The sequence below is a fragment of the Puma concolor genome, chromosome A1, assembly GCF_028749965.1.
Source record: "Puma concolor isolate L17-30 chromosome A1, mPumCon1.1.hap2, whole genome shotgun sequence".
Classification (NCBI taxonomy): Eukaryota; Metazoa; Chordata; class Mammalia; order Carnivora; family Felidae; genus Puma; species Puma concolor.
Genome location: NC_141667.1, coordinates 95523221 through 95545804, shown reverse-complemented (window position 1 = coordinate 95545804; position 22584 = coordinate 95523221). Strand labels below are relative to the sequence as shown.

Here is a 22584-nt window from a genome sequence, read left to right as displayed (position 1 = left end):
CACTCTTTAAAAGTTGCTTTTCTCCAAGTTCTAGCCGTAGCATTCCTTTAAATAAATACACACTTATAGGTAATTTTATCTGGTACCATTAGTTCAACAATGATTTAGGAATCCCAAATGTGTTAAATTTTGTCATGATATCTCTCCTAAACTCCTGAAAACTCCTATATTGATCTTCATTTGGACTGTTTCTAACTGGATACCACTTCATGTTCAACATATCTAAAAGTAAACTCAGTGTTCTCTCCTCACAACTGCATTCTTCCCACTGTTTCTTCAGTCAGTTCTGTGGCATCACCTGCTGTACAACAGTCGAGGCTAAGAACCTCTGGGAGCTCAATGATATCTCTTCCTTTTATTTCAATTCCTGAATCCAGTCAGTTACCAAAGTGTATTGATTCCACCTGTGAAATAGTTCTTGAAATAGTGCTTTCCTTCATATCACTAATCTTTGTCATTTACTGAGACTAATGTACTGTCTTCATTGGTCTCTCTGACTTAGCCTTTCCCCTCTCCCAATTTATTCTTCATGCTGCCTCCAGAACTATGCTTCTAAGGGTGCCTGGGTGGTTCAGTCAGTTAAGCGTCCAACTTCAGCTCAGGTCATGATCTCGTGGTCTGTGAGTTCAAGCCCCGCGTCGGGCTCTGTACTGACAGCTCAGAGTCTGGAGCCTGCTTCAGATTCTGTGTCTCCCTCTCTCTGCCCAACCCGCCCCCCCCCCCACCTCCCACCTGCTCACATGCATGCGCTCTTTCTCTCAAAAATAAATAAACATTAAAAAAAATTAAAACTCATTCTTATTTATGTCACTTAAGAGCCATGATGACCCACACTGCCTATCAAATGTTTATTCCTTAGCATGGCTCTATCATGGTATTTGCAGATCAGCCCTAGCTTGTATTTCCTGTGTTCATTTCCTATTATCTTCACCTTCTTCCCCTACTCCCAACTATACCCTCCAGCCTACTGGATTTCTTGTAGTTCAGAAACACGCAATACACTTTTACACTCATGGTAACTCCTAGCATGGCCTTTTGTGTAGTAGGTACTAAGATGACAAGGAAATACTCAATGAGACTGTTAACTCCAGAGAGTAAACCACAGTGTATAAATGACCTAGTTACATGTTCTTCTCATTGTTTATTACCTTTTAATTTCAAGATATCTTACTTAAACATCCCAATTGTATGTGCTATGGGACAGAAAGGTTTCTATCCATACTTGAGTCATTAGTTAAAATGATAGTCATTTCCCTTAACCTCTGGACCAAGCATGGCAGTGGCACCAGCAATATTAGCAAGAAGTCTGAGAAGAAAGTTAGCCATTGGAAATAAAATCTGGATGGTAAAGTATAATAGAAATGCTTCAAAAGAAAAGTATCCCTTCATTTTTGGTCTTAGAAGATCTATTTCATTTTATCAAGGGAAACATTAGTTTTCTTTATCGCTCTGGATATAGAAAGATATTGGTTTGAATGTCTGTTGCCACTGCCCCATTTCCTCTGTCCCTCTTTCTATATGTGTGATCATGGGCCAATACTTGTCCCAATTGTCCACTCAGCCTTAATTTCCTTATCATGTCTTCTAAAAGCTTGTTGGAAGACAAAACAAAATCATCTAAAACAGCTATCATAGTGCTCGGTGCATTAAAAGCATGACACCACATGCTCAAACACTGTAGCTGCTCTTGCTTGTTGCCATTAATAAGGGACCAACTTAAATGAGCCCTCTTCTCACCAGCTTCTCTTGAGCCCTCAACTGTAACAGAATTATATGCTTGTTTGTGTAATGATTCCCTGACAGAGTATGCATATTTCTTTTCTAGATTTTTTTTCTACTATATGATAGTTTTTCTTTATTTATTTGTGTCTCCTAGTAAACAATAAGTACCTTGAAGGTAGAATCTGTTTTATTCATCTTGGTATATCCAGTGCTCAAGTATCACAGGAAATGAGTAAGAAATTATCCAATACATAATTTGATAGATTTACAAAATATTTTCATTTTGTGAATAATCTGAAGCAAAAGAAAACAGGAAGATAAGAAAGAATAACAACTGGCTTTTCAAGTGGTATCAACAAAGGCAGAATGGTAAGAGCTAATTTAGAATCACTGAATTTTAAAGCGGATGGCAGCTATACAATTCCATCTGGTTTAATCTCTTTACCAATGCAATGTTCCTGACAAAATGGCTGTTCAGATTCTGCTTGGAAAGTTTATAGTTTCTCCATGATTGGGTAGTTTACTTTCTAGAAAGTTCTTCCCTTCACTGAACTGAATTCTACCTCCTATCTTGAATTTGAAAATAAAGAAAAAGTTAACTCTCTTTACATGACAACTTACTATGTATTCCCATCTCACTATTTCTCCACTCCAGCCAGGTATTTGATTTGGAAATCATGGTATGTTCCTACCTGTATACAACTCATTTATCCTTCAGATTTCTGGAGGAACTAGAACTAACTATATAGTCTTGGCAAATTTTTCTGTTAGTCGTATGGAACCTGGTGAGCATAAGAACACAGACAAGCTAAGTATATCTTATTACAAAAGCAAGTAGAAAAATGTCTTCAGATATGGTATTAAGATATTTTTCTTGATTAAATAGATAACTGTATATATTATCCCTGAACTTAAATTTAAAATAGGTAAAGGTGGGGCGGGGTGGGGGGGCGCCTGGGTGACTCAGTCGGTTAAGCATCTGACTTCGGCTCAGGTCATGATCTCACGGCGAGTTCAAGCCCCGCATCGGGCTGTGTGCTGACAGCTGGGAGCCTGGATCCTGCTTCTGATTCTGTCTCCCTGTCTCTCTGCTCCTCCCCTGTTCATGCTCTGTCTCTCCCTCTATCTCAGAAATAAAAATAAAACACTAAAAAAATAAAAAAAAATAAAAAAATAAAATAGGTAAAGAGGTGGGAAAAATATGTCAAGATTTAGAGCTGATGTTATTTCTTCATTCATGTGATAAACATTAAGCACATGTTTACTATAATGTAGGTGTGATCTGCCTAAATCAGCCTTATCTAAAAATCCTTAGATTATATATATTTCTTTGTTTTAGGAATTCAATTGCTCTAACAGATAACTACTGTCCTTCTCCATTATACTTGTCTTAAGCTCAAAATATTATGGAAATGAGATCTACAATTAAAAAAAAGAGATGTATTTTATGTTTGTGTAAAAGACTAGAAACAATATTACAGAGACTATTTCCATAATTCAACTAGAAAAAAGCAGATGCATTCTGTTCTTGGGTAGCATCTGTATGGTTAAATACCTGCTATGAGAATTGTTTTTCTCATTATCTTTCAAGAAACACAGATAACTTTTACAAACCTCACAGTTTATAGTGCCTAAGTTTCATATGTCAGGTGTTATAGATAAATATCTCAAAAGAATCCTTCATTCCAAATTATGTTACCTCACATTTTACCTAATTTGCCGCTCATATTAATGATTCCTTTTCATTCAAGTAATGGCATGTATAAATAATTTCCTTTAACCATTGACACTCTGTATACTGTGATTTAAAGACGTTAATGTAGGTAGTTCTTGTTTCTGAAGTAAATTCAAAGCAAAACATTTTATCTACCTCAAACTATGAAGATATACATAGCAAGGATATTAATCCAAATGGCAGAAATAAACTACTCTGATTTTGAAAATACAAAGAAAGAATTCACACTTACATGATAAACTTGGGTATTAAAACTCATCAATACGAGATTACATACCAGAAATCTACTCATTTACTTTTTTATTATAATTTACTTATAACACAAAACACATAAACAGCTAGGTATTTATAAAACATAAAGACCAGTATGCTTTCTATTTCTGCATTTCCAAATGAGATCTAAGTGCGCATATAACTTAAGTAACCATTGTTTTATCTTTCAAACACTGCAAAACTGACCCTTAAATCAGACTCTAGTTTTTAGAAGTATTGAAAATATTGGTTTGGGAGGACAAAAGTTTAAAGAGCCGCTAGTTTAAAAATCAGTGAACTGAATGAAGAACGGTAACTAAATTACAGGCACCACATTTTTATGTATATTTAAAATGTATCTAGGGGCGCCTGGGTGGCTCAGTTGGTTTAGTGTCCGACTTCAGCTTAGGTCATGATCTCATGCTTCATGAGTTTGAGCCCCTTGTCAGGTTCTGTGCTGACACTGCAGAGCCTGGAAACTGCTTCGGATTCTGTGTCTCCTTCCGTCTGTCCCTCCCCTACTTGTTCTCTATCTCTGTCTCTCTCTCAAAAATAAATAGACATTAAAAAAAATGTATCTATTATGAAATTTTGGGGGGAAAATCCTTCAAGTTCTGTATAGTCAAACTGGCTTAGTTCATTAAAAACTAAAATATATATTGAGTCAATGAAATATCCTGTAGATCTTATGAATTCTAATTGATATCAATAGCTTCTGATGGTTGATCACATACATCATCAACCCTAACATGAATAGACATAGGGGAAAATGATTTAAATATCTAAATCAGTTTTATAAGATCTTAAGAAAATACTAGGAAATAAATGAGACTAAACAAATAATTTCTTTCTGACTCTGAGGGTGTCAAATATTTACATATTAGGTTTTATTTTTATTTATTTATTTATTTATTTATTTTTTTTAAAGACGGGATTTTATTTTATTTTTTTTTTAATTTTTTTTTCAACGTTTTTTATTTATTTTTGGGACAGAGAGAGACAGAGCATGAACGGGGGAGGGGCAGAGAGAGAGGGAGACACAGAATCGGAAACAGGCTCCAGGCTCCGAGCCATCAGCCCAGAGCCCGACGCGGGGCTCGAACTCACGGACCGCGAGATCGTGGCCTGGCTGAAGTCGGACGCTTAACCAACTGCGCCACCCAGGCGCCCCTTAGGTTTTATTTTTTTAATGAAATATAGAATCTTTGAAAATTTTGGTTATATGGTCTTTGTGTTTCAATACACTTATATATATATATAATTATATATATATACATGTATATATATATAACTGTGTGTATATATATATATAATTTATGTATATGTGTGTATATATACATATATACTTATACATATATATATAATTGTATGTGTATATATATATATATATATGAGTGTGTGTGTGTGTGTGTGTGTGTACCTATATAATTATAATGTTGGTTGGAAACTCCTAGGTCTAACTCATATTATCTCAGTGTTAGATTCTTGATTTTCTGACTCCTTTGGGCACACAACAAAATATTAATTTTTAAAAAGTAGATACATAAAACAAGTTCCTAAAACTGTCACTTATAAAGCTATTCTTGGAAAGAATAAAGAAAATAAATTAATTCACTCTTTTAGCCAGTATTATGACATACTAACCTCTGACCCATCAGATAGAAATTTAAAATTCTGGATTTAGGGCTAGCTTCCTTGAAACATAACATTATAACATTAATTTCTACTTCATGCAGTTTTCCCAAGAGAGACAAAAGGATGTTTTACCAAAAATAACTGCTATTCTATAACACCATATTTTAAAAAAATATATGTCACCAACAGGTAGGACAGATTCAAACTCATATTGTGTACATCTGGGAAATTTTGATAGAGAAGAAGGCTAACATCTGATATACACTGATAGGATTACGCTTGTTCACTAACACCCATTTTAATGTTTATTTCTAAATAGCTATTATGTTCATATTCTATGAATATGAATATAATAAATTGCCAATGGCATTCTTTACAAGACTTCTAGAAATATATTTTATGCTGCTTATTCTATTTAATAGCTTAGCTCAATTGCATTTTATTTAACTTATATGCTTATCTTTTATAATAATTATTACAATATTTTTATATTTCCTCAGCATAGTTAACAAAAAGGTAATTAATAGTTATTTTTTATAATAATTACTTTATTGTATTTCTACATATTTTTTCAAATGTGCTAAAGGCATATGTGATAGCACTCTTAAAATATGGTTTGTTGTCACATCATTTTGGACATGTCACAGATATTCTGTTCCTCAAGAACCTAATAATTATGTTATATCAAGCCTTTAATGCATATAATAAAAGCCAGCAAATGATATAGTTTATTTATAGAAGATGAAGGCAGAAAACTCAGCATCTAGCTTTTTGTGCTGATTATTTACCTGTGGTCCTAAGGGCACCATTCCTCTTGGAGGAGTCATTCTCTGCATTGGCCCACCCATATTTGGATGTCCTTTAAAAAAAAAAAAAATGTATGAAGATACTAGCAAAGTAATGAGCATGAGTGCTAAACCAGGAGCCAGTAGCCTCCTCTCTGCTTGACATTAAATCTTACTTAGTAAGGGACTGGGTTATTGACATCATCTCATCTTGGCTTCCATGGCTACTTTTTTGCCTCTTACTGCTACTTGCCTACACTCTGCATTCACTGAGATTAAATTCTTCTTCCTAGTCTGTACTGAAATACATCTCTCATATGATTTGCTCCTTTTACCTTGGAACAGTGTATTAGAGCCATACCTATCTGTGGTACCTAAACATCTCTGTTGGAAGGACCGAATTATTGATTTGTTAAAATAATCAAGCTACTGTTGCTTAGCATTTTCTTTCCTCCTGCTCATCTTTCAGATGGACTAACCTATCTGAAAAAGGCAGAAGATATCTTATGTGATGTAATCATTTAAATTTCCATTTGTTAGAAGTTATATAAAAGGTTTTAGAAGTTATTAGTTACAATATGGATTTTGGATATTTAATTACTATTTCTTTTATTATTACTACCCTCACTATCATGCATAATTGTGAGAGTAAGCTGAAAATACAAGTCATTTGGCCATGTTACCTGCAAAAATGCAACTGGGATAATTATAAAACATATATACAAATAAGATTGTCCTTAAAAAATAAAGGATTTCCTTTGAGATTCTGCATGTCAGTTTCACTTTTTTACTTTAAAGTAATCACCTTGTTGTCGAGTTGGGTCCATTCCACTTGGAAGTAATGGCTGACTTCCTGGGACACCACCAAGTGCCTAGCATATTTTGTAAAAGAAAACAAAAAGAAATGTTGTAAATAATTATAAAATACACACTTTAACAATTCTCTTTTTAAATTCCTATAATTACAGAATACATTTGAGTATTTTGCAAGATTTCTTATATTTCACATTAATTTATAAATTTTATAGCCCTATATCCCTATATAAGTTCTTAGTTCTAAAAAGATTCTACCTTGCCCAATTTTGTGGTAAATAAAGTAAGTACTTCTTGGGAACAAATATCTAGGCAAAAATTGCCCTATTTCTTCCTGAGAAGTATTATGCCTTTCCCCAAAATTAATTTACTAACGGTACGAAAATAACTGATTTCGCTTCTTGAATGTAATCTCTCTACATTCTACAGATTATTTTACTCATTTGAAATTATAATAGCAGCAGGACTAAAATACCAAGGGGCCAATGAATTTTTGGGGGGGTACATTTTCCCTAAGAAACTATTTAGAAAAATAATACTCTATAGTTAAGTTCAAACAATTTGGCCGAATGGAAAAAAGAAAACTAGAACTGAAAAAGGTGGAGAGATTAACAGACAGCGTTTATTTTATGAAAGGTGTGCTACTGGATATATACTGAATCAAAAGTTTCTAACAGCTGTCTGAGCAGCACTTAGTGCTGGGCCAAACCGTACATGATTCAAATTTTCTGATCCTATGAAGTATACGTGTATTCATTCATAGGTACACGTAAGCCTGATAATTGGCAAGAATTTCTATAAACGTCCACTAATTTAACCTACAGCAGAATAAATCTTGTCTAATTAGTTAAAAATTTCAAAAGAAATTCAACATCAAAAAAAATAAATATCTGATCAGAACTGTTTTCTTAATTGTTATCACTTGGGATACAGTAGAGAGCTGCCATTTCTTAAGCCATTTTTGAAATTCTTTCAATTTTATTTTCTTACAAGTGTACCGAATATATATGCTACTATATGCCCTGTTCTCTGCTTACCTTACTAGCCTAATTTCTTGCCACTACCACACTTGCTAACTTCCAGCCATAGAAAACTTCCTTCAGTTTTTTTCAATTCATGCATTTAATCAATAATACCTAAATGCCAACCATTAAAAACAAAACAAAAGTAAACTAAAACGAAACAATCTCTCTTCTCAAGAAGCTCAATAAAGGGTGCCCCTTGCTGACATATTTCAGATCTCAGTTTAGGGATCACTTCCTAACAAAATTCTTCCATTTAACCCCATTCTGGTATAAGTTCTCCATTTGCTTTAAGATAACGTATATGTAATTTTTTAATTTTCAAATTTACAGAAACAGTACACAGGATTCCCATATATTCTGACACCAATTGCCCAACTGTTAACATTTCCCCACATCTGCCCCATTACCCTTTCTCTTTCTCTCTATATACTTGTTATCCTCACTCTTTTTCAGAACTGTGTGAGAGCAAGCTACAGACATTATGCCTCATCACCTCTAAGTACTGCTGAGTATAGTTCTCTAAACAAGGACATTCCTGTACATAACCATAACACAACTTTCCAAGACAGGAAATCCACATTGATATAACACTACCATCCAAGCCACAGATCTCAATCAAATTTTGCCATTTGTCTCAGCAATGTTCCTTTTTACTTTCTGTGGCCAGGATCTCATGGACCACATGTTGCATTTAACTGTAATATTTCTTCACCCTCTCCCAAGCAAGAATTATTCCTTAGTCTCTGTCGTGTTAACAGTTCTAGAGAATGGATCTTAAATTCTATGGGATGATCTTCTGATGCCTCTTCATGCTCCAGACTTTGGTCCTATTTTCTTAAAAGGAATACTGCAGCAATGATGCTGTGCTCTTCTCAGTGAAACTCATCAGAGGCACATCATGCTTACTCATCCCATTACTGGGATGTTAACCTTTCTCATCTAATCTTGTCAGTGTCTCCCATGTTTGTACACCATAAGGTCATTACTTTTACTCTTTGTAATTGATTAATTTCAGTGTTAGAGCTATTCCAAGATTGTCAGCATCCCATTCATCATCAATAGTTTATCAACCCACCAGCATCCACTGACAACTCCTAAGTACTAGGATAGTTGCCAAATGGAGATATTCTATATCTATCATTCTTTCTATGCTGTTTAATTGGCATATACTGTAAGGAACAGCTCTTTCTTTTCTTTCTTTCTCTTTCTTTCTGTCTTTCTTTCTTTTCTTTTTCTTCCTATTTTACTCAATGGTTGTAATCTATTACTCTCATCACTTATTTTAATATTCAAGATTTGCCCAGTGTTCAAATATTCAAGATGGCTCTGGTGATCTTTTGACACAACCTCATCATATTTTGAGCATTTTCTTCCTGGCACAAGATGGTTCAAATTCATCTCATATTTTTTCTAGCCTAGCTCTGAAATCAGACCTTACTTCAAAGGGCCCAGGGCCCTGATTCCTTCTAGTGGAGGACAACATGTAGACATCAAGATCTGAGATCTCAGAGTGCTCGTTGTAACTTTGGTACATTGCCTTTTGGCTCTGCCAGTAGATGCTGCACTCAAAAATCTATGTGTGTATGTACACACATTTGTATGCACACATATATACATCTCTAACTCCATATCTGTGTGTATGTGGTACACACATACCATAAATTCATATTCTCCAACACCAAGTCAACAGCTCCAATTCCAATGTAAAACCTCAGGATTATATTTAATCTTCTTCGTTTTTATGTTCAAATGTTTTCTCTAACAGTGGGAAACCAGGCTTTCATTGTCTTCAATATCTTTTTTTTTTTTTTTTTTTTGCTGAAAGTATTTATTTGCTCAGTATAACAGATCTCCCAACTATAACAACCATTTCATTTTTTTGTCACCTCTGGGCCACTCCTTACTTCCTCCCTGAATGTCTTAGCATACAGGGGAGGTAAGGGCTCGTTATATGCGTAAATTTGTTTTTAATGTTTATTTGTTTTTGAGAGAGTGAGAGACAGGGACAGAGAGAGACAGGGAGAGAGAGAATTCCAAGTAGGCTCCGCTCTGGCAGCTCAAAGCCTGATGTGAGTTTCAAACCCACAAACCATGAGATCATGACCTGAGCTGAAATCAAGAATTGGACATTTAACTGACTGAGCCATCCAGGTGCCACTTATGTGCCTTTATAGGATTTTATATTTTACTTTCATAGAACTTAAATACAATCACGGCTCATTTTTCTTTCTGTATCTCCAAAAGACTGTAAACTCTGAGGAAGTGTAGAACCTATCTGTGCCTTCTGGTTCAGAGAAGTATTTACTGAAGGACTAAAATAAATAAAGTTTAGATTGGGCAATTTTAGGAATCATCAGTGATAAAATCCTAAGAATGAAACTAATTTCAAAGAGAAGAAAAAAGATCAACAATATAATTCTTTAAAATTACTAAGGAGAGGGAGGCCTGGATGGCTCAATTGGTTAAGCATCCCACTTCAACTCAGGTCATGATCTCATGGCTGATAAATTCAAGCCCCGCATTAGGCTCTGTGCTGACAGCTCAGGGCCTGGAACCTGCTTCAGATTCTGTGTCTCCCTCTCTCTCTGCCCCTCCCCCATTCACACTCTGTCTCTCTGTCTCTCCCTCTCTCTCTCTCAAAAATAAACATTTAAAAAAATTAAAAAAAAATACCAAGGAGAGATAGGAAAGAAAACTGAAACTGAATAGGTATGAAATTAGAAAGCTGACTAAGACCAAAATTCCAGAATGCACAAGGTAAGTTTTAAAAAGGCAGAAGTAGTCAACACTGTCAAAAGTTATGTAAAAAATGAATTTGGAACACTGAAAATATGTGACTAATTGGCATTCTCTTCAATTGCTTTTTTTTAGGTCCCCAAATGGTTATACTCTGGACTTTGATTTCTGAATTTCTAAATCTCATTAAAGGCATCATGTTTTAGCCCTGGAAACCATTTTCTTCAAAATTTTACTTTTTGTTGTTTATCTTAGAATATCAGAATAGTTGACAAGTCTTTTAGTTTCTATTCATCACTTAAAAATACAGATAATCTCGATCAATATCAAGTTGTCTTTCAAAATGAGTGTCCTTTTCCTAAATTTAACTCTTTAGTCATCAGTGTTTGTCTTTTGTTAAGTCAGATTTCTAATTTTTAAAAAATTTTTATCAGTCCTGGGATTACCAGATGATGGTTTTGGGTATAAACAAGACCATAATTGTTACATTTCTTAAAACTTTAATATCAGGAAAAATAAATTTATACATTTTGGGGTTGATATTATTTTCATATTTTCTACCATGCTAATTACATTCTATTAGGATTTGTTTAACTAGTCACAAATTTTGGCACACAGTCTTTGTTCTATAAAAGATCTTCACTCGGATAGAGAAAATAACACTAATGATAAGGATGTTTAATAATAACAAACAGTATCAATAATAATATACACTTGTGGTTCTTTATATTTATTATTTAACTCAATGCTTACAACATCTCATGAAGTTATTATTATTAATCCTTCCTGATGAGAAGAAACAGATTTAACACAGGAGTCTTCCCTTATCTATGGTTTCACTTTCTGTAGTTTTAGTTACCATGGTCTACCTTGGTCCTGAAACAGAAGAGCAGCCTAAAAGCTATGCCACAGTGACCACGTCATTCACCTCACATCATCTCATCATGTAGGCATGTGATCATCTCACATCATCATAAAAAAAGTGAGTACAGTACAATAAGATATTTTGAGAGAGAGTGTACCACATGCATAAAACTTTTACCATTTTTATACTTGTTACATTTTATTATTGTTGTTATACAACTCTACCTAATTTATAAATTAAACTTTATCATAGGTATGTTTGCATAGGAAGAAATCATAGTATATAAACAATTAGGTACTATCCGTGGTTCTCACGCATCTACTGGGGATCTTGGAAGATATCCTTTATAGATAAGGGAGCACCATCATGCGTAAATAATTTGTTAATTTGTTGTTAAGTAGCTCTGTTAAGTAGCTCTACTGTTAAGTAGCAGAGCCAAGGCTTCAAATCAGGTCAACATACTCCAAAAGTTCTAAATATAGGCCTTAACTCCTAGGATTTAAAATAAATGAAATAATACGAAATTTCACTTAAATAGAAACAATTAAATGGAAGAATTTCTTGCTTCATAAAAAAATTAGTTTACAAAGGATTCATTACATGATTCCAGTGGTAAATGCCACAAGGAACTTAAGATTCTGGTACATATTTCCTTGAATATCATTACATATACTGTCTACTCATAGAGATTAGATGCTCACTGATGATTTTAAAAACAGTGAATTTATCAAGGCTTTTATGATATAATTTAGTTAATAATTTTGAACTACAACATTTTTAATAGGCCCCCTCAATTATATGAAATGAAGTAAAATCATATAATTAAGAAAGTTTAAAAGGATTTTAAAAATACTTGAGTCTATTCTCATTTTACTGCTAAGAAAATCAAGACCCATAAAGGTTAAATGACTCGCTCGAAGTCATGCGTTTCTGGGCATTGGTGGCATTTGGACCTAAGATGATTGACACAACTGAGGTCCTTTCAACAACACCACAGTCATTTTTTTCTTTTTCCTGGAAAAAGGCACTATTAGTAGAAAAGATATCAAAATACAGAAATGTTACATTCAGTATAGAAAGATATTTGTCTTCAAAGCACAATTCATGGGGCACCTGGGTGCCTCAGTTGGTTAAGCATCTGACTTCGGCTCAGGTCATGATCTCATGGTTTGTGGCTTTGAGCCCCATCTCAGGCTCCACCCTGGCAGTGCAGAGCCTGCTAAGGATTCTGTCTCTCCCTGGCCCTCCCCTGCTCACTCTGTCTCTCAAAATAAATAAATAAATGAAAAAAAATAGAGTGCATGCAAGCAGGGGAGAGGGGCAGAGAGAGAGACAGAGAGAATCTCAAGGGACATAGAGAATCTCCATGCTCAGTGTGGGGCTTGATCCCACAACTTGAGCCAAAATCAGTCGGAGATATGTAGGTGCCCTCTTTTTTCTATGTATTAACCACTGCAAATACACTATCCAATATACAGCCCTTTGCCACATGCAGCCAGTTAAATTAAAATTAATAAAGTTTTAAAAAGTTCCATTGGGCAGCACTGCATTAGGATGCCAACTCCACAATAAGAGGGATTCTCATTAGTTTGTTGATGTTTGCCCACAAGTAGAATGGTGTCTGGCACATACTAAACCTCAACGAATATCTGTTGAATGACTGAATCTTTTTTAATGTTTATTTCTTTTGAGAGAGAGAGAGAACAGGGGAGGGGCAGAGAGGGAGAGAGAGAGAAACCCCAGCAGGCTGCAAGCTGTCAGTGCAGAGCCTGACGCCAGGCTCGATCTCACCAATCCTGAGATTGTGACCTGAGCCAAAATCAAGAGTCGGGCGCTTAGGGGCGCCTGGGCAGCTCAGTCAGTTGGGTGTCCAACTTTGGCTTATGTCATGATCTCATGGTTCGTGAGTTCGAGCCCCATGTCAGGCTCTGTGCTGACAGCTCAGAGCCTGGAGCCTGCTTCATATTCTGTGTCTCTCTCTGCCCCTCCCCGCTCATGCTCTCTCTCTCTCTCTCACCAAACAAATAAACATTAAAAAAAAAAAAAAAAAGAGTCAGGTGCTTAAATGACTGAGCCACCCAGGTGCCCCTGAATATTTCTGAGAGATGTCATATAGTCCAAAGAAGTTTCCAATCAAATACATGGCAATGCACTTTTTGTATTAGTTTATGTCTAAAAAGGGAGTATCTGTGATAAAAATGTTATAAGATAATAAGATGTTTTGGCAAAAGAAGTAATTATTATACCAAAAAGCTCTATATACCTGTAACTTAAATTGAGTAAGACTGCACAGCATTTGCTATGTAAAGTTTTCTTGGTTTGGGAAGGAGAAAGAAGTTTATTTTGTTCCAGACATTTTGAATTTGTTAATTTCCTGTGTCTTACAAAGGTAGGAATTGGAAAGGGTATATATCTCAGGATACACTCATAATTCAAAGTTATAAGGAAAACAGGTTTTTAAATGTGTTTCAATGGATTTCAAATAATAATTTAAATACATTAATAGTGTAATTATCGTAACAACAAAGAAATAAGATCTCAATGACAGAAAGGAATATTTTGAACTGGCCAAAAAAACTATACTTTATTAAGTATTTATATTAGACAGGTGCAACATTTAATTTTTATAGCTAAAGATTTACTATGGTCATCCTTACAATTGCAGCTAGAAGACTACTATTATTTACTCAAGGTAGAACATACTTTGCCTTGTGCAGCTGAGGTCTTTCTTATGTTCTTACACTGATATCATTAAACAAAAGTAGGATTTTGTATATGGAAAATTTTACCAAGACAAAACTATTGGGAAAAGCCATGCTAAATGGCATTTATGCTGAAAATAGAACACAAAGTGCATTTTAAAATATAGATACCTTGTTATACAGGAAATGTAAAATTTATTTTCAGTATCTGAGAAAACATCCCAACAATTTTTTTCTGTTCAAATGCCTGTTGATAGTTTCTCTATGAAAAGTGATGAAGAAAAGTCTTTTTTTTAAAGATTTGCCTATCCTTAGCATATATTATGTTTTTCTTTTCATCATGTAAGAACTATATATTCAATGTTAATGGAGAATAATCTTATATATTGAATAACTAAAAGAATAAAACATCTATACTTTTATCTATGTACAAAATTAACTAGTAATATCTTCTAATCACAAATGAAATACTTTTTCAATGCAAACTTTAAAAATGAAGAAATAGGGGCACCTGGGTGGCTCAGTCAGTTAAGCATCTGACTTCAGCTCAGGTCATGATCTTGCAGTCTGTGAGTTCAGCTCCCATGTTGGGCTCTGTGTGGACAGCTCAGAGCCTGGAACCTGCTTTAGTTTCTGTCTGTCTCCCTTTGCCCCTTCCCCGCTCACTCTCTGTCTGTCTCTCTCAAAAATAAATAAATATTAAAAATTTTTTTTAAATAAAAATATGCAGAAATAAACAAAGAAAGCACTCATAATTCTACTATCCAGAAATAAAGGACATATCTTGATAATCTTTGACAAATGTGTGTGTGTGTGTGTGTGTGTGTGTGTGTGTGTGTGTGTGTGTATGTGTATGATGAGTGGGGGAAACTGAGTTTGTATAGTGATAAAGAAAAGGTGATATACTACATGACCTTTATGCCTTCTTTACAGTTGGTAATAGATCATTAACATTTTATCATATCAATAAGTGTAATTCTATAATATGCTTTTTAATAGCTGCATATTATTTCACCATTTGGATATACCATAATTTAACTATTCATCTGCTAATGGAGAAATACCTTTGAGACTTTCAATAGAATAGTCAGAGGCACTGTGTTTTTAGAATACCAAATCAGCTTTGGAATATAAAATGGTCAACAGCATTAACTATGTCACATACCTGTTTACAGAGTTTCAGGAATGGTCAAAAATAGAGTATAAACTCAAAATTCTATAGGATCAATAAATCAATAGTTTATGCTTGGTATCACTCATTAACAGTCTCTGTATTCTGGCTGCCTTGGTTCCCTCAGCACAGTGTTCAATAAACATTATGAATTTTTTTGGTAAACGTTTTACCTAAGAGAGGGATAAAGACTTGTTCTATTCCAGGTTACAGATGCTTCAACACCAATGATCTCTTCTGATGGCTGAACCAATTCCAATGTAAAACTGTATAGTCAAATATACTTTTTGGACTTAATTTCTATGTTTCATATGTTTTAATATGTATTTATTCTTTACAACATTGCATATGCTTATCATTTTACTTTTCTACCATCATTTTATTATTATTATTTAAAAAATTTTTCTTAAAGTTTATTTGTTTGAGAGAGCCAGAGAGTGAGCAGGGGAGAGGCAGCTAGAGAGGAAAAGAGACAGAATACCAAGCAGGGTCCACACTGCCAGTGCAGAGTGTAATGAGGGGCTGGAACTCATGAACCGCAAGATCATGACATGAGCCAAAACCAAGAGTTAGACACTTAACCAACTGAGCCACCAGGTGCCCCACTTTTCTTCCATCATTTTAGAGACCATTACCCCTTCTTATATATTTTTTTTCCTTTGGCAGAGTGATATTATAACAAGTTCCAAATACCCTGTACTATAAATATATATACAGTATAAACCGTTGTCAAGTTACTTGAGAACCATTAAAACCATCTCAGGAGAATTCAAGTGAAAATCTACAGTCTAGAGGCACCTGGCTGGCTCATTTGGTGGGGTGTGTGACTCTTGATCTTGGGCTTGTGGGTTTGAGGCCTGTGTTAGGTGTAGAGATTGCTTAAAAATAAAATCTTAAAAAAAATCTACAGTCTAATCATTAGTAGTTATAAATTCTGAAGAATCTGTTTATTAAAGGAATATCTTTTACATATTCAAAATGACTAGCCAACACCATTGAAGAGTATTTCACTTTTTATTTTCTTAGATATAATCTATCAATAAAACAAATTTTAATTAGTTTATGATCATTTTAAATGAAGATGAAATAAAAAACATATTTGTGTTGTTTTTATATGCAACATTCCAATTAATCACCAAATATAGTTTTTCTGATTCTACGTTAGTGACTATGTAAAGAAATTGAAGAAACATTCTGTTGCTTGGAAAGGTCATGCTCCTAACTAGGTTCAACATTTTGTAAAACATTATGTTTACACTATTAACACAATTAATTTGATCAGAAAATTCTTTTTAAAATAGTATAAATATAAAATTATAAATTTGAAAGATAGATGTTTGAATTAATAAAGTTTAACTATATAAATGTGGGGGGTGGTGAGTAGACAAAAAAGAGCCACTCAGATATGAGTACAATTATTTTAAAAAACACTTAGGTAAAGACTTTAAGATTCTTGAGGAAAAAGAGCCTGTATGATAATTCTTTATTATCTTTAAGTTTTTAAAACATTTTTATAAATCCAAAAGCAACCTATACTTGTTCGTAAAAACAAATTCAGTCTAGGTTTACAATTCCATAACTTATTCCTCTTTTACAAAGTATGTTTTTCATTATATAAGTCTCTGTACATATGGAACCTAGCATTGTATGTTAGACATGGCAGGCATTTCAACAATGTCAAATGGATGCGAAAGCAATAATCCCTTAAGAATTTCTTCATTGATACAGAATATATGAAGTCAAAATTTCTGATAACATACTTGGTACAAGAAATTCACGTTTCCCTAATTCACATTTTCAGGAACCTCTTAGATCTATATAACATACAAAGCTATGGATGGGATGTCTGAAACATTATGAAGACCCCAATGAAAGATACAACTTTCCATCTTTTAGAAGGAAATTTAAAAGATTCGGGCACCTATATAAGGGGATTTGACTGTCAATATACATAGGTTCACCCACAGAGAAAATAAAATCTCCATATGTTAGAACACTTGGCATCTGTGCACTTCCTTTTCCTATTTCATGCCGTGTTTCCCTGGCCCTATGTACTGAATGCAGATTCAGTCTGAAGGAAAAAACTCCTCCAGCTGCTAATGTGAGGCCTCCCAGCACTATAACCATGAGATCATCCAGCACCACTGCCTGCTTCAAGTTCTCCCTTGGGGGTGGATGTGGGTGCTGGCACTCCTTGCTGTGCACTAAAAGCAGAAAAAAAAACAGCAAACTGGGACACTTCAAGGACACAGCATAATTTCAGTAAGAGTTAGCAGAGGAGAAGCAGAACTCTGTTGCTATGAAATATGTTAGTAAGCACAACTTTGTTGTATTTTTGGTCAGAAAGGAAGTGGAGACAGAAAGAGAGTAAGAATGAAAAAGAATTTTGTGGAATAACAGGGTTTACTTTAGAATGCGGAAAATGCTGAGGTATACAATAACAGAATTAAAGAAAGTAACAAAACAATTATCTTGACATAACTATTTCATAAAATTAGGCATTTAATTTCTTCTTGTGTTATGTAAATGCACACGTTCTGTATCCTGAAACTAAACTATAAACTCCTTTCAAGTAAAACCTGTGCATTATTCTCTTTAGCAAATAAGTATTTATGGTATTGATAAAAGAAATATGTAAGGATAAAAGCTTATGAAATCGCAGAGCTCTAGTAGGTAAAAAAAGTTGGAAGATCTATTGCTAACAATTTATTTATTAATAGATCTAACCCTTCCACAAGCAGGTATTTATATACCCGAGATATCACTATATTTGGGCAAAACTGATGTATTGCAACCATGATGTTGAGAGCATATTATACAAAAATAAACCAAAGTATGTTCATTCTATAGAAAATTTTATTACCATCTTTAAATAAAAGTATTTAGCATTTACCAAAATTACACACACACACACACACACACACACACACACACACACACACACACATATACAATTAAGTTCAGGGTATAGAGTAGACTCCAAGGTTCAACAAACTTTTCTTCTGTAAAGATCCAGATAGTAAATATCTGACCGCTCAAAAATCTGTTACTGCAGTGTAAAGGAAGTCACAGACAATACATGAATGAAAGAGCATGGCTATTTTTCAATAAAACTTTATTTACAAAAACAGTCAGTCAACATATGGACAGTAGTTTGTCAATTTTTGAAATAGATTATATGTCACTAGAAGTAGCATTAAATGGGATAGAGAAAGAAGAATTTAATGTTTTTATAGGTAAGAAATATTCACAAAATTTTTAAGATCTTTATTGAATCTTAAAAACAATAACAATAACAACAACAACAAAACTCAGAAACTTAAGCAGCACACGAATCTTACCTGGTTAGGTATCCTCAATGGGGGCCTTGGACCTCCAGGGTACCGAGGTGACATAAAAGGCTATTGAAGTAAAACAAATAAATAAGTAAAACAAAACATAAATGACACAATGTAAAATAGAGATCTGAAAATAAACTGTTTTAAAGAATTGGAGAATTATACAAAACATAAGTCAACTTATTTCCCTATGTGGCTGCTTTCAGTAGAATAAACTCTTTTAAGAAAAATTACCATCCTATTTTTTCATTTTGTAGAATATCTAGAACATTTTCCAAAGAAAATATAAAAACACCAAAGATAAGTAAAGCTGGGGCTCCTGGGCGGCTTGGTCAGTTAGGTGTCCTACTCTTGATTTCGGCTCAGGTCATGACCTCATGATTTATGAGTTCGAGCCCCTACGAGGCCCTCTCTGCTTTCAGCGCAAAGTCTGATTCCAAGCCTCTGTCTCCCTCTCTCTCTGCCTCTCCTCCACTAACGCTCTACCTTTCTCTCAGAAATAAACATTAAAAAAATATGACTAAAGCAAAAAAAAATTTTTAATGTGAATTTTATTAAGATAATGACATTTAATTGGCAAAAAAAGATTAGGAGATTTAGGCAACTGAATCTTAGCAAAGACTTCAGGAACAGACTTATTGACTATATCATTATGTAAATTGGGTTCTGAACATATAGTTTGGACTGAATTATCCAGTTTGGTTATCAATTTCCTTTAATAATTTTAACGTTGCCAAATTTTTTACCTTTTTTTTTTTGGTGGCTTTTTAAAATGGTAAAGAAATTTCTTTTCCATATGTCCTTTGTGGTTAAAAAGAGCTTTGCCTCTCCTTTCTCAAGTGTTTGTTATAATTCAAAATAGATTATAAATTTTAAAGTTGAAATAATTTATTTGCATATTTTAAGCTTAGCAGATTATGAGCTGTGTATTTAAAAGAAAGAAAAAAATGGTCTTATATTAAAACTCAAGGCAGTTTATCTTGTTAGATGAATCAGATCCTGCTAAGATATGTTGACTCCATCCAGTTCAAAAATGTCTGAAAAATATCCTAAAAATATCATCCCAACAATGAGTGGATGAATATTTTTGATCACTCAGATATGGGCACCAAATTTTTCAAAGTTTATGTGTATCAAATTTTTCAGTGTATTCCTAAAATTATTCAAAATTTCATTTCTATAGAAAAATTCTATAATTTTGTCTACTTACATCACACTATATAATTTATTTAAATTCAAGATTATTACTTCATGTAACATAAGTAAATTATCCATTCTAAATGGTTGCATATCATGAAGTAATATATTAAGAATGAAGTAATATAAACTAAGGATCAATTTAACAAAAGCTTGGGCAAGCCAAATCTTTAGTATTTTACATAATTAAATTCCACATTTATAATGTATTTTCTATAAACATTTTAGAAACTGAACCTGCAGTTCTTGGCTACATTTTAAAAGCAGGGTTATTTTAAGACCTACCCTATGACCCAGCAATAGCACTGTTAGGAATTTACCCAAGGGATACAGGAGTACTGATGCATAGGGGCACTTGTACCCCAATGTTTATAGCAGCACTCTCAACAATAGCCAAATTATGGAAAGAGCCTAAATGTCCATCAACTGATGAATGGATAAAGAAATTGTGGTTTATATACACAATGGAGTACTACGTGGCAATGAGAAAGAATGAAATATGGCCCTTTGTAGCAACGTGGATGGAACTGGAGAGTGTGATGCTAAGTGAAATAAGCCATACAGAGAAAGACAAATACCATATGGTTTCACTCTTATGTGGATCCTGAGAAACTTAACAGAAACCCATGGGGGAGGGGAAGGAAAAAAAAAAGAGGTTAGAGTGGAAGAGAGCCAAAGCATAAGAGACTCTTAAAAACTGAGGACAAACTGAGGGTTGATGGGGGGTGGGAGGGAGTAAAGGGTGGGCGATGGGTACTGAGGAGGGCACCTTTTGGGATGAGCACTGGGTGTTGTATGGAAACCAATTTGACAATAAACTTCACATATTGAAAAAAAATAAAATAAAAGCAGGGTTATTTTAAAAAGCAGCATCTGAAAAATAAAATCCTAACAAGTTAATGCTGTATAGACTACTTCTATAATATCTCTTGGAAGATTTTATTTTAGATAATTTTGACAAGAAACTGTAATTGTTGGAAATAATAATTTCCAACAAGAGGAACTTTAGAGTTAAACAAGCAATTCAGTTTTTTTATTACTGTGTTCTTATATGTTAATCATACAATTATCATATATTCTTACATCCTAATCTTCTATGTTAATCAGGATACTATTTTAAATGGACAGAAATACTGGTTTATTCAGGTATTATTGTCATCTCTGGTGACAAAGTGGGTATTCCAATTTTAACATTTCAATAATGTTAGTTTTCACATATTTGATCAAAGCTGTTTCTCTTTAATCCTTTCTAAACTCTACTCTAAATTGAATTAGTTAGTTAACTATACTGCCAACTAGAAGCTTATCCCAATACTCACACACCGTCTGCTATATTTCTAATCACCCAGTTTCATTTATGGAACTGCCTTTTAAATTCTGGACTAATTTTAAAAACTAGGAAATTAAGTATTGTGTCATTGGTTTTGGAATGTTTGCCTTTCTTTCACTAAGTGATGTTTTATGACATACTCATGAATCCAAAGTTTATCAATTTACTTTTTGAGACATGGAGAAATAAAAATAGGTTACTGATGATTCCTGTCTATTAAATTCACTTTGAAATGGAATACGAGGTAGAAATTATGTTAAAAATATTACTAACTATCAAATACTGAGGAAAAAATTGAGATGTACCTTACTTGCAATAGAGCATTTGAGATTTGCATATTGGTCCGAATGTAAAATGATGTTATAGTGTTAATTTAATGGACTATCTGAAAAGAGGAATTTCTCTCATCAATGGTACTATGAAAAAGTGTCTTTTAATGAGACTGTCATAGACTCCTATCTGACTGTGAGGACCCATCAAGAGACTACTGAGGACAGGGAGTGCATGTGGTACCTAGGAACATACAAAACTCTACAGAATGAGACTGGGAGAGAAAAAGATTCTCTCTTTAGTTAATTTAGTTCTTATGCATGCCCTCCTCCTCCAAGTTCAAATTTACAGGTGTTTTTGGAAAAAAAAAAGAAAACCATCTATAAATTCTAATCAATAACAATCCACTTAAAGCAAAAATGACAAAAAAGCTAGATGACATAAAAATCTACTACTTTTACTTAAAATACAAAGACTGCTATGGGTAGAGTACTTTTGATATCAAATTAGTGCTGTTATAACATAAGCTCTTAATATTTTTACTTAAAATACAAAGACTGCTATGGGTAGAGTACTTTTGATATCAAATTAGTGCTGTTATAACATAAGCTCTTAATATTCAGATTGATCCTTACCTTAAGTTATCTAGTTAAACACACTGGTCCTCACTTGCCTGCTTGTTGAGACAGAGACACAGCAACTGAACCCCAAAGAGTTTGCATATTAGCAACTGAGAATATTGTAATAATATTTGTACTCCACTATTCAGAAGCCAATTTCCTTGCAAATACAATTCAAGATATGAAAACAAGTTTAAATTATTGATATAAGAGATTGCCTACTGATACTATAGAGTATATCTACTGACAGACATGTTAGTACTCTCTGCATTAATAGCCTGGGAAGAACAGGTTTTTGAAAAGAATTTTTGGCTATGAAATACTCTTTTACTTGGGGGAGAAAGTTTTTTTTTTTTAATAGTTTGGGCATTAAGATATTTGCTTGAAG

At 33.8% G+C, this 22584-nt stretch overlaps 1 protein-coding gene across 10 annotated transcripts in view; it reads right to left on the bottom strand.

Annotated features, from left to right (window-relative positions):
* SSBP2 (single stranded DNA binding protein 2) overlaps nucleotides 1-22584 on the bottom strand; it is a 322394-nt gene that overhangs the window by 51579 nt on the left and 248231 nt on the right. For all 10 annotated transcript variants that reach the window (XM_025924980.2, XM_025924976.2, XM_025924977.2 and 7 more), the window contains 3 exons: nucleotides 18783-18842; nucleotides 6935-7001; nucleotides 6133-6203 (listed from right to left, as the gene is read on the bottom strand). In XM_025924980.2, the coding sequence (XP_025780765.1) occupies nucleotides 6133-6203; nucleotides 6935-7001; nucleotides 18783-18842 (198 nt within the window). The remainder of the gene's footprint in view (nucleotides 1-6132; nucleotides 6204-6934; nucleotides 7002-18782; nucleotides 18843-22584) is intronic.